Here is a 13045-nt window from a genome sequence, read left to right as displayed (position 1 = left end):
CATTGAAAAGTGTTGTTTCATCAAGACGATGCTTTATGTCACACCGGCGCATCGTCTTGATGAAACAACAATTTTTTTTCCTTAAATGGGGCCATTTTTCAACGATTTCATCCTTTAAACGTTCCACTAACGCTATATAATAATCGCTGTTGATGGTCTGGTCCTTTTGAAGGTAATCAATGAATATTATACCTTGCGGATCCCAGAATACTGATGCCATAACCTTGCCAGCTGACTATTGTGTTTTTCCTCCCTTTGGATTCGGTTCATCGTGTGAAGTCCACTTAACTGACTGTCGATCGGACTCCGGAGTGAAATGATGGAGCCATGTTTCATCCATCGTCACATATCGACGCAAAAATTCAGGTTTATTGCACTTAAACAGCTTCAAACACTGCTCAGAATCATTAACACGTTGTTGCTTTTGATCGATTGTGAGCTCGCGCGGCACCCATTTTGCACACAGCTTTCTCATGTACAAATATTCGTTCAGATGATATCTTCACAATGTTTGCTATCTCCTCGATCAACTTCACTTTACGGCCATTCAAAATTATTTTGTGTACTTTTTTGATTTTTCGTCGGTGACAGCCTCTTTTGGGCGTCCACTGCGTTCGCCGTCTTCGGTGCTTATTTCACCACGATTAAACTTAGAATATCAATCAATGATGGTTGATTTTCCTGGTGCAGACCCCGGAAACTCTTCATCAAGCCAAGATTTTGCTTCAACTGTATTTTCCCCTTCAAAAAGCAATATTTTATCAGCACACGAAATTCTTTTTTTTTCAACTTTTTTCAAAAAACAAAAGTAGCTACAGTCCCAACGCAATATCTTACAAACTAATGGTCGGACTGCTGTCAAATTTTGACACGTATTGTTTGGAGGTTGGTACTAACTAAAAATCATATGGACTTAATACTAGCACCACCATCTGTGCATCAGACCGGGGACTTTTCAATTGGCTTAATATATTTTCATTATTTCACGAAGATATTTGAGACGAAACTATGGGTTAGGATATTATCAGTCCTATTTCAATTTACTATTTAAATAATGTATATTCCGTGAGTCTATTTTGGGCATTCTTTCTGGAACTCTATCAATCATTAACTTATTGCAGTTATCCTCCCATGAGGAAGTAATTTCCCATGTTATCCTCAATGATGGGGAAAACTTTGGATAAACTAATCGAAAATAAACTTCGACCAAAACAGTTTCAAAGTTATGACAATAAGTTGGATGGTTTAACATCCTTCGATGTCAAAGTAACTCAAGATGATGTTCCACGATATTTCATCAGAATGAATTTCTACTATAATAAGCCATTCAATTCATAAACTGTCCCCTCTGAATCAACGTTATTTGTCAAATACAAATTGTACCTTACTATTAATCAAAGGAAGAATACCGTTGATTCTCTTCGCTCTATGACGACTTGTTGAGAAATTTTCAACGAAAAATTTGTTAATCTTGTTATTGTTCCACGTATATTGAATGAGAGGAACAGTTAATAATTCTTTGTATTTTAGTCATCAAGGGGCTGCTATTACACCCAAATGTTATTTTGAGCAGAAAATGGCTTTGAACGAAGATGGGTTCACTGATAAGATATTTGTGGAGAAATTCAATTTTATCAAATTTGATATCACACAAACCCAATAAAAACACAAAACAAAATCATTTAGCACTTTTTTGAACAATTTTCGTTAGGGACATAAAACCCATATGAAAATAATAAATGCATGCTTCAGAAAGAAATTTATATCAATTACAAAATTACAGACATCGTAACGAAATGATAGGGCGATTTGTTCAAGAAACGAGCGCTCAAAAAAATTGGAATATTCATTAGTTTTATTGAGAGAAGCAAAAATATTTAGCAATATATCCATCGTTAATAAATAGTTCCCATATGTATCGGAACCAATTTAATCTATTTTAATATCTATGCCCATCAATGAACAAATCTCGGTATCATGTTGGAAAGCAGGGAGAAATTAATTTGATGGTAAAATATTCATTAAAACCGATTTTTAGAGCGCATAAAACTCATTGTAGAGTTTTTCAAACGATAACGTTTTATGTTGGGAATTTATGTTCATATTTTTCTGTAATTGATTATACAAGTGAATTACATGTTCTTTTTGCTTTGACTATGAACTGGAAATTGCACTAGTGAGCAATGATATAATGTTTTTCTCTAATTTTCTGGCAATTCCATTCATTTTGCCATACTTGGTAGATAAACATCATGCAGGAATATGTCAGTTTCACACAGATTTTATGGTTATATTTTATTATTTTATGTTTTTGACACGGAAAAACAGTTCTGTAAAATACAGAAGGCTCATTCGAACACTCATAATTTTGAACTCGTGGAAGAATATCAATGTCTTCTGCACTTGTATTATAAATAACTATTCTGCAACTGCTATGAAATATCGCCTCTAGATCAGCATTTAATTTTAGCTCCACAGAATAAACCATATTATTTTTTGCATACATTCAAAACAAAAGATTCCACACAAACACCATGAAGTATTATACTGAACAATTAAAATCTGTGTAGAATTATTTTCCATCATTTCATAACCTTAAATAATGGAGGAAGAGGAGGTAACAAAATGGCGAAGGAGCTTGGCATTGATCTTGCATATTCATCAAATTCAGGATAATAATGTCCTTATATCGTTTTTGAGCTCTCATTCTCCAATCGCTCTAGCATTTCGTCAAAATGTTTGTAATTTTTGAAGAGGAAATGATCTTAAACGAAATGGAAAGACTCACTGTACGATTCCTTCCTTAAATTCAATTCTGTTGGTCCGTCCAGAAACTTCAAATTTGCAGGCTAAATTCGGATCTTTAAAACTGCGGTTAGGTTTGTTTATGGTCAAAATCCTGCAAGATATTCCGTGAATATGGTCGTTTGGAATTATGTTTTCATGATCATTTACAAACTACTAATTTGATCAGAATGAAAGAGCTTATATAATTATAAAATAATAATTTCAATCTCTTGAATTTTCTCTGATTTTGTTAAATTAACATTAACATTAAGTTTTATGAAAACCGAAGATGTATATGTATTTTTTTCGTGTTTACACCTTAAATTGAATGTAAAAAAAGATAAATAAATAAACCCCGAAAATCACCCTGTATAAAACTTCTGAAGAGGATAATGCACTTTTAAATTGTCATTTGATGTTCACCTGAGTATAGGCTCTACATGGTAGGAATATATATGTGCAGTTCTTTCTGACCCACCCTGTATAGAATATGTATGTTCCACTATGGAGTTAACAAATATAAATATTACTTACTCTACAAATTAATCAATCAAAAAATTGAATAAGAGATATCTGATATGGGTTCAAATTTAATTAAGCAGACCATCAAAGATAATTAGGATTCATTTCAGAATCAATTGTTTAATTGCACTAATTAGGGTTGAAAAGCCAACCCGGTAGTAATTACCCCAATTAATCATTGTCACAAAATATAATAATATCAAGAGGGGTGAAATAGATTCATATGAATGAGCTTCAAAATATGAAAAAATCGATATCTTGCATACAGATTTGAGATATGTGGGAGGAGCACGAAAAACATCGTTTTAATTTCTTTTTTTCATTACTTGTTCCTATTCGGGGCGAAAATTAATTTACATAAAACTTAAAATTATAATTTTATATTTACTTGCAAAATAAAGCTATATAGGTCGGATCTGTTGTAATTTTCTTTGAAATTTTATGGTTCTGCTGACGCTATCGATATAAATTTTGTACAAAACTTGAAATGACTTAGCCTGATCGTATCTGTAATCACGAAAATATTGGGTTTTTCTTTTGCAACATTGTTCTCGAATTTTCTATAATTGTTAAAATCGATTATTTTTGGTCTAGAACGATAACCAGGATGACTAAATTAAATTTTCTATTATAAGTTATAATGTTCCTTTCAAATTATGAATTATCATTTCATTTTTTTTCAGGATAATATGTGCTCACAATTGAAGATGAAGTACATCTGCTCCATCGCATGTATATTCTTCATCTTAGCGGCATTAGCAAATTCAGCGCCGGCTTATGGTGATATGAATAGTAAGTAAAACAAATTTTTATTTGATGTTGTCTGCAAGGTAAAAACAAACATTCCTTGAAGGGAAAAATTTTTGTGCTAAGTTACTAACGATGGAATTTCTTTTTGAGAAGAATCGACTAAAAGCATGAAGTTGACACCACAGCTGAAAGCGATATTTTTCTACCAGTACCCTTGAGGTACAAACAAAAATGTTCGTGTTACAAATAGTTTCTAACGAGTTAACAACGAATGAAAACAAATTCTTCATTTTAGAAAAAGTGGGTGCTAACTACGTTTTTTAGGAAAGATATTTTTTCATTATAGGTTAGGTTATAAACAAAAATTTTTGTGTTACAAACAGTTACTAACAATGGACTTTCAAACTGATTTTTTTTGTTGATAAATATCGAATAAATCGAAGGAAAGCGTGAAGCTGGACCCTAGCAGAATGCGGTATTTTTTTACCAGCATCCTTGAGGTACAAACGAAAAGTTACTAACGAATGCAAAAAAAACTTTTTTCATTTTCGAAAAAGTGGGTGCTAAATTCACAGACACTTGTTAACTTGGTCTTCATTTCATTTGGTCAAAATGAATTTTTCCAAATGTTTCAATAATTTCTTTGATTTGCCTCATCTTTATTGATATTATTAGTAGATACTAAGTAGATTTGACTAATCTTATCCTATTGAAATTATATTCACATGAAATGTAAAGCATTTCGAAAACTATTCGTTTTAGGCAAACAGGTCTAAATCAAAATGAAGACAACTCACCAGACTAACTGACAGGAAAAAAAATCATGGCATGTCATTTGAACTTATTGACATTTTTTTTTAAATTTTATCATTTTTACAAAATTTAAAACTTCAAAAAATCACAGTGTAGAGCGATGAGTAAATTTGCAGAGCACTTTGAAACATTTCGGGCACCCAATAAAAAAAAATCATACAATTACCTCGAACGGTTTTCAAGATATGATCTTCATGTCATACGTGAAACATTATATTTATGAAATTTTTCGAAAAAAATGTCATACGTCAAAAAATACCACAGATATATAATAAAAAATGGGGTATTTTGGAATCAGAATTTCACGTTCATTATGAGTATGATATAATATTTAGACGTTATTATTTGAAACACAGGGTAGTATAGTGTTTCACCACTTTCGGACCAACCTGCAATGTCAAAAATAATTTTAGCTTATGCGCTGAGTACTGTCAGTTCCATCAAAATTTGAATCATTCATCTAACCCAAAATTTACTATAGTTATCGACCGATCCAGCACTATTGACTCACCCTGTATATATTTTCAATGATATGAAATCATAAATTAATGTATAAAGATTTCATCAGTGTTCTATATACCGAATTATAGAACTTACCCAAATCCCGAAAAAATTTTCATACAAAAATCCCAAGAATTTCCAATCCAACTTTCCACAATTATCAGGATAACAATACTACAGCTGAAATTGAAAGTGAGCCTAAGTTTACCCTTTCGATTTCTAAAACCACCGATTTCAATAAAGTTCTCAAACTCTTAATTTCCCTAATTCCTGAAAATTAATTCGAGCCCAACCAACAATAAGTTCAGTCATGTTCATGACTTAATTTTCATGATCTTGACTCGGGGAAATTCTAAGAATTATAATATCGAGGCTTTTCTGGAAGATCGGGAGAAGAAAACGCTATCGAAAAAAGAAGGACGAAACAATGTTTTGGTTTATTAATATTATAGGACGTCAAATCGGGGTTCGTTTAAATTTGACGTTGAGAAACTCTTTTTCATTTACGCCTTCGGGCGATGTGATAATTTTTTTCTTTATTATTAAAACCATTTATGCGGAAAAAATTGAATCCCAATTTCATTTTCTTGTGATTTTCCCGGGGGATAATGCATCGTTCGCATATCGATTCGAAAATTAATTCTTGAACTGAAACCATTCGGAAAAAATTCTCCTTGAAATACAGGGTGTTTTGGACGGAAGGTTTTCAGTCAAATAAAAAAACTAAAAATGTCTCTTTGCTCCCGAAAGCTGTCTTTATGTATTTTTGAATTATTCCGATATAAAAGTGTTTCACTTTATTTATAAAGTATGTATTACAATAAAAAAATTGCGTCAATTTTTATCCAATTTGGGAGATTTAAGTCAAATCATTTTGAGGGTGTACAGGGTGGGCAAATTTCGATGTTTTAGCACTACAACTTTTGAACAAGGGTTGTCCAAGTTTCCAGAAATTTCTTTGGGGCCAGTGAATTTATTATCTTACAATAATCCCTAGTATTTAGCGGATCTCGGTATCCTCTTTAAAGGATATCTGGCCAAGCGTTTTTATCGACTAGTTCAAAAGACTTCAGATATGCTATACTAAGCTATATGAACCGAAGGAATCCACTGGATTCTACGTGAAAGTGTGCCTGTATAACGCTTTAATTTCAGATCTAACATCAATATTAGAGGAGATATAAATTTTTTCGATATCGCGATTTTTCCCAATTTTAACTTATATATAAAAAACAGAAGGTGGCCAAAAATGAATACTACTTTTGTTAGTTTCCCGGAAAAAGAGAACGAGAATGTGGTATCAAATTTTGTCTTTCTCCTCTGATTCAAAAGTTATAGTGCTAAAAATTCGAAATTTTTCCACCCTGTACATAATTTTATTCGAAAACGTGCGCACTGCGTTCAAAAGAAGATGATTACACGTCACTCCGACATGCAACATAAAAATTGGTTATTAGGCCTATTGAAAAGTCCCTGGTCTGATGCACAGATGGCAGTGCTAATATTTAATCCATATGATTTTTAGTTAATAACAACCTTCAAACGATACGTGTCAAAATTCGACAGCAGTCCGACCATAAGTTCGTGAGATATTGCGTTGTGAGTGTAGCTACTTTTGTTATTTGAAAAAATAGGAATAAAAAAGAATTTCGTGTGCTGATAGAATATTACTTTTTGAAGGGAAACAAAAAAAGGTGAAGTTAAAGCAAAATCTTGGCCTGATGAAGAGTTTCCGGGTTCTGCACCAGGAAAATCAACCATCATTGATTGATATGCTAAGTTTAAACGTGGTGAAATGATCACCGAAGACGGCGAACGCAGTGGACGCCTAAAAGAGGCTGTCACCGACTCAAAAAAGTTCACAAAATAATTTTGAATGACCGTAAAGTGAAGTTGATCGAGACAGCAGACATTGTGAAGATATCATCTGAACGTGTACATCATATCATTCACAAATATTTGTACATGAGAAAGCTGTGTGCAGAATGGGTGCCGCACGAGCTCACAATCGATCAAAAGCAACAACGTGTTAATGATTCTGAGCAGTGTTTGAAGCTGTTTAAGTGCAATAAACCTGAATTTTTGCGTCGATATGTGACAATGGATGAAACATGGCTCCATCATTTCACTCCGGAGTCCAATCGACAGTCAGCTGAGTAGACTGCACGATAAACCGAATCCAAAGCGAGGAAAAACATAATAGTAAGCTGGCAAGGTTATGGCATAAGTATTCTGGGAGGCGCAAGGTGAAATATTCATTGATTACCTCCAAAAGGGCCAGACCATCCACAGCGATTATTATAGAGCGTTATTGGATCGTTTAAAGGATGAAATTGTTTAAAAACTGCCCCATTTGAAGAAAAAAAAGGGGATGTGTCATCAAGACAAGGCGCCGTGTCACAAATCAATGAAAACAATGGCAAAATTGCATGAATTGGGCTTCGAATTGCTTCTGCATCCATCGTATTCGCCAGATCTGGCAGCTAGCGACTTTACCTGTTCTCAGGCCTCAAAACAATGCTCGCTGGAAAGAAATTTAGTGCCGAAACTGAGGCCTATTTTGAAGCGAAAGACAAATCGTACTACAACAATAGTATCGAAAAGTTGGGAGATCGCTATAATCGCTGTATTGCCCTCGAAGGCAACTATGTTGAATAATAAAATCGAATTTTGCCAAAAAAATGTGTTTTATTATGGTAGATCGGAGACTTTTCAATTGGCCTGTTACAAATACGCCCTCAGTTGTCCACCCTGTTTAAGCACAATATATTATTTTACTCTTTAATTATAGAAGGAAGAGATAATCAATATGAATAATTCTAATTGTGGACTCTTGCAAATATTCTCGGTAGGATACGATGCGAATATCTGGAAAACCCCCCACACCATCTCATTATTGGTTCCATTTTCTATCTGGGCATATTCAAATGCGTCACCACAAACAGCAAGCCATCAGCGTTTGCCTGTCTATTTACCTGGAAAATACGAGGTATTTTTAGATTCCACATACTAATGGTATGTTATCGGCCCAATGGACTTGAAGGCGATTCACGAAACAGTTGGAACCCAATTATGTAGTTGTTATTACTCGTATCCTTCAGACTACATTATCTGCTGATTTTTTAGAAGTTAAATAAATAAATAGTTTCAGATTTTCATTGCGGAAAGGATTAAATTAAAATTAACTGATTTTACGTGTTTTTCAGTTTCAGATTAATTTTTCGAAGAATACAGTATATTTTTCTAAAAAGAGAAATTGAGGGTTAAGTGACGCTAAATTTGTTGTTGTTTGAAAAATGATTAAAACCGAGTTTCGCTTTTATCGAAAAATACTAACAACTTTGATATTTCAAATATTGTTATTACTGTTTTGGGTTTGCTGTAGCCTCTTGTTATGTATTTACTTCCTTGAGCCTATATCTAGCGTAGAGCTGGGACTTCTTCGCCTTTTTGTATTCGAATATTCATTCAAACAAATAATCATACTTGATTATTCATAGGATGTCATAAATATTCAACTGTTCATTGAATATTCAATGAGAATTCATTGATTATTCAGTGATTATTCAATGAATATTCAATGATCATTTAGTTATAGTTCAATGAATATTCAGTAAATATTCGATGAATATTCAGTGGAAACTTATATTATTAATAGGGCTCGTTATTGCTAAATTCATATGTTACAATCTTATATTCAATTTTTATTTTTTTTTTATTCATGTTTTTTTCGATGAATACCAGTTTCTACTATTAAATGAATTATTTCAATTCAATTTAATCTATCAATTTCAATTTACAGTATGGTACAAATGTATGGAATAAATTCATTTTCTCCCAAAAAAACAAATTTTGTGAAAAATGCTAAAACAATTTATATTTCTGATGATTCAATTTTTGAATAAATAAATAAATAATTTGTAACATGCAGCGGTCCGTATAACAAACAGTTAAGGTTCAAATCGTGAGTATATCAATTCAATTTGAAAATGAGATTGACAGAACAAAAACGAATCGAAGTTTTAATTAGGATTGACTATGGGGATAAAACGAGAACCCAATCAACTGTTAGTAAAATTGAGAAGAAATTAAGAGAAACGGATAGTGTCAAAGATCGTCCTAAAATTGGTAGAAAGCCTTTCACTTCAAACTGAAACCATTTCAAAATTGATGTTTCAATTTGTGACAAAAATAGAGCATCTTAACTCTAATGCATAATCAACAACCATCTAATAATGAATAATTTATGAAAGAAATAAAAAATTTCTTGAATAATTTTTTTATGCAATTTTTTATTTAAACAGCGAACAGAGACATGAAAGATTTTTTTTTCACAAATTGAACGAGGAAGTCAAAAATGATTTTTAGCGTGAATTATGTCAGTGGCGAAACCATTTTTCCTTTTTAAAAAAAGAGATCATTACTAGTAGGCACGCCAAAGATAAACATAAAATTGTTAATTGCATGTTGATGAATGCGCACTACCTCTTGAAACACACCAAATTCCAACTGAACATCTCGACCCGTTTCAGATCAATAAATATTCGGTTTTCAAGAAAATCTTTAAATACCCCGTATCTATTTCGTATAAGGAAGCATTTGCGAATAAAAATTATACGATAAAGTATAATTTTTATTTCAGGCAGAATCATCCCTGAAGTTTGCCGCTGTAGAACATTCAAAGTAATTCAAAAATTCACATAAAAATTGACATAAAGAGGAGAGAGAGAACAGATTCAAATTGAATTTTATCGCACTTTATTGAAATTGAAAGCCTGACATAGTAGTTCACCCATGAAATCCGGTTTCCAAAACTCTCTTTGTTATGAATAACAACAACTTAACAAAACATCGTTAACTTTCCGCAATATAAACATACATGTAGGTATGTGTACAGGATGGTTCAAATACGATGTCTATTGATGGGATCATCGGAAATCTGCAGTAAGTGATCGCAACATCTTCGAGCTTTTTTTTTCGAGAATCAAAAGCAAGGGCGTAGAAATAGGAGGGTACTGGGGGTAATTAACCACCCCCCCTCCCCCAAGATTTTTTTTATTGCGTTTCATTCAATTTGCAATTTATTTGTGAAGACATCAGTTTCGAATTGAGTATATCTACAGGTTGTTCCTTAATTGGAGGTACAAATGGAAATGACAGATTCCTCGGATCATTTTGAAAAATAACGTCCTATAACATGGGTCTGGAAACGATTTGGTTTCAAGATACAAATGTTGAAGTTCAAGTTTTTCTCTCATAGCACCTTCCCTTCACAAGATATTCAACTTGAATTTGGCATACTTAGATATTCCGATTTGAAGTTTTCATCATGTAATTAATATCTATACTAATACTTATTTTAAATACAAATCTACAGGGTCTTAGGGTAACAGTCTTAGGATACACAACTAGCTACTTTTCTGAAAGGCCTGTATAACCTGCATCAACCTCTAGGCTACGGCCAACCGCTCATGTTACACCCTGTATTTCTTATGAAACGAAATTTTAACGAAAAAAGGGCCTTATATTATTTTAACAGTGTATATGTATATCAGGTGTGTGAATAAGTCTTTCCCGTTTTTTGTAAGAGATGGCGCCACCAATACTGTGCGAGTGTTTAATGGTTACATATGTCATAATCAAAGCTTATTCATCTGTCAACAATTCCACACTAACACATTAGTTGAAATTTTTTCGCATCATAAATTTTTGAAATCGTGAAAATATCGAAATTTAAGCCTAGTCGACGTCATTTGCGGGAAGTTTCACTTTATTGGTTCAATTTGAAGAAATCTGCTGCCGAGGCGCATCGGTTGCTTCAGGAAGCTTATGGAGAAGGTTGTGTCGATGATTCAAGTGTTCGCGGATGGTTTCGACGCTTCAAAAGTGGCGATTTCGACGTGGAAGACAAGGAGCGTTCCGGGCGGCCGCAAATCTTTGAAGATCAAGAATTGGCGACTTTGCTTGATGAAGATTCGACCGAACAACCATTTCCAAGCGTTTGAAAGCCATGGGAATGATCCAAAAGCAATGAAATTGGGTGTCGTACGAACTGAAGCTGAGAGACGTCGAACGGCGTTTTTTCACTTGCGAACAGCTGCTTCAGCGACATAAAAGAAAGGGTTTTATGCATCGTATCGTGACTGGCGATGAAAAGTGGATCCGTTACGATAATCAGAAGCGAAGAAAATCATGGGGACTACCCGGCCATGCATCATCATCGACGGCCAAGCCAAATATTCATGGCGCCAAGCTCATGCTCTGTATATGGTGGGACCAGCTAGGTGTGGTTTACTATGAGCTTCTGAAACCGAATGAAAGGATCACAGGCGAGGTCTATCGACGACAATTGATGCGTTTGAGCCGCGCACTGCGAGAAAAACGGCCACAATACTCCGACAGGCACGACAAAGTTATTTTGCAACATGACAATGCTCGCCCACATGTTGCACAGCCGGTGAAAACATACTTAGAAACGCTCAAATGGAAAGTCCTACCCCACCCGCCGTATAGTCCAGACATTGCTCCGTCTGATTACCATCTCTTCAGATCGATGACGCATGGCCTGGCTGACCAGCACTTCCATTCCTACGAGGAAGCCAAAAAATGGGTGGATGACTGGATAGAGGCCAAACCGGTCGAATTTTTTCGCAACGGGATTCGTATGTTGCCAGAAAGATGGGGAAAAGTTGTAGCTAGCGATGGCCAATACTTTCAATAATTCATTTGTAACCATTTTTTCACAATAAAGGCTCAAAATTTGAAAAAAAACGGGAAAGACTTATTCACACACGTTATATTATGTATCTATACTACATTCGCTAATCGAAAGGAAATAAATCTAAAATCATCGTTCGAAAACAAACAATGTTTAAAAGTATTGGGGTCAGAAGTCTTCGGTTAATTAAAGCGAATAAATACATTCGATTGATGCGATTTGTGTTTGTTTACATCTACTTCTATACATCAAATGAATTCGGAGTTTAATTGAATTTAGATATAATCAATAAATTTTCAATCGAAATAGCGAGTTATTGAAGTGTAACGAGTGTCCTTCAACCTACGATCAACTAGAATTATAGTTATTTAATATTTATTAATAAATAACATACATTTTTGAGCGCACATCACCGAATAGATCATTTCATCACAATAACTGCAATTTTCGAATTTTCAAACCATTGAATGCTTCAACTAGGAAATATTTCATATTAGGTGTAGTAAAAGAAATACATAATTTTTCCAATAGATCGCTTTAGTTATCTATATTTCGCCCACTAGATGACGTTAGAAAGATGAAATTTCGTACTACAGATACTTTTCTGACACTTTTGTGATCAGTTGACTCAGTTAATTTGAACGTACCCCAAATATGGATAGTAGTGAAATGTATAAAATACTGGTGTATTTACTGATTAGATTTCGTTTAAGATTATTCTGGCGATTCAGCTCGGCATGGTTCCATTTTCTCTCTTCTTTCATAAGGTGGCGCTATACAGCATTGAACAAACTGCTTCCTTCAAAATTTTCATTTGTTCTGTCAAAAGTTGATCGACTTATACTCAAAATGACATTGACAGATAGATGACTCTAGCGCCATAAGAAACGATGCGGAAATCAAGTGAAAAGGGACCAATACCTTTAAAATCCAAGAAGGCTGGTCCCTTCAAAA

The 13045-nt window shown here is 33.8% G+C and overlaps 1 protein-coding gene across 1 annotated transcript in view; it reads left to right on the top strand.

Annotated features, from left to right (window-relative positions):
- LOC123677985 (short neuropeptide F) overlaps positions 1-13045 on the top strand; it is a 48291-nt gene that overhangs the window by 27334 nt on the left and 7912 nt on the right. The window contains exon 2 of the mRNA XM_045614745.1: positions 3993-4101. Within this exon, the coding sequence (XP_045470701.1) occupies positions 3999-4101 (103 nt within the window). The 5' untranslated portion in view covers positions 3993-3998. The remainder of the gene's footprint in view (positions 1-3992; positions 4102-13045) is intronic.

This window comes from Harmonia axyridis, chromosome 1 (assembly GCF_914767665.1).
Source record: "Harmonia axyridis chromosome 1, icHarAxyr1.1, whole genome shotgun sequence".
Taxonomy (NCBI): Eukaryota; Metazoa; Arthropoda; class Insecta; order Coleoptera; family Coccinellidae; genus Harmonia; species Harmonia axyridis.
This window is presented reverse-complemented; position numbering and strand designations above follow the sequence as displayed.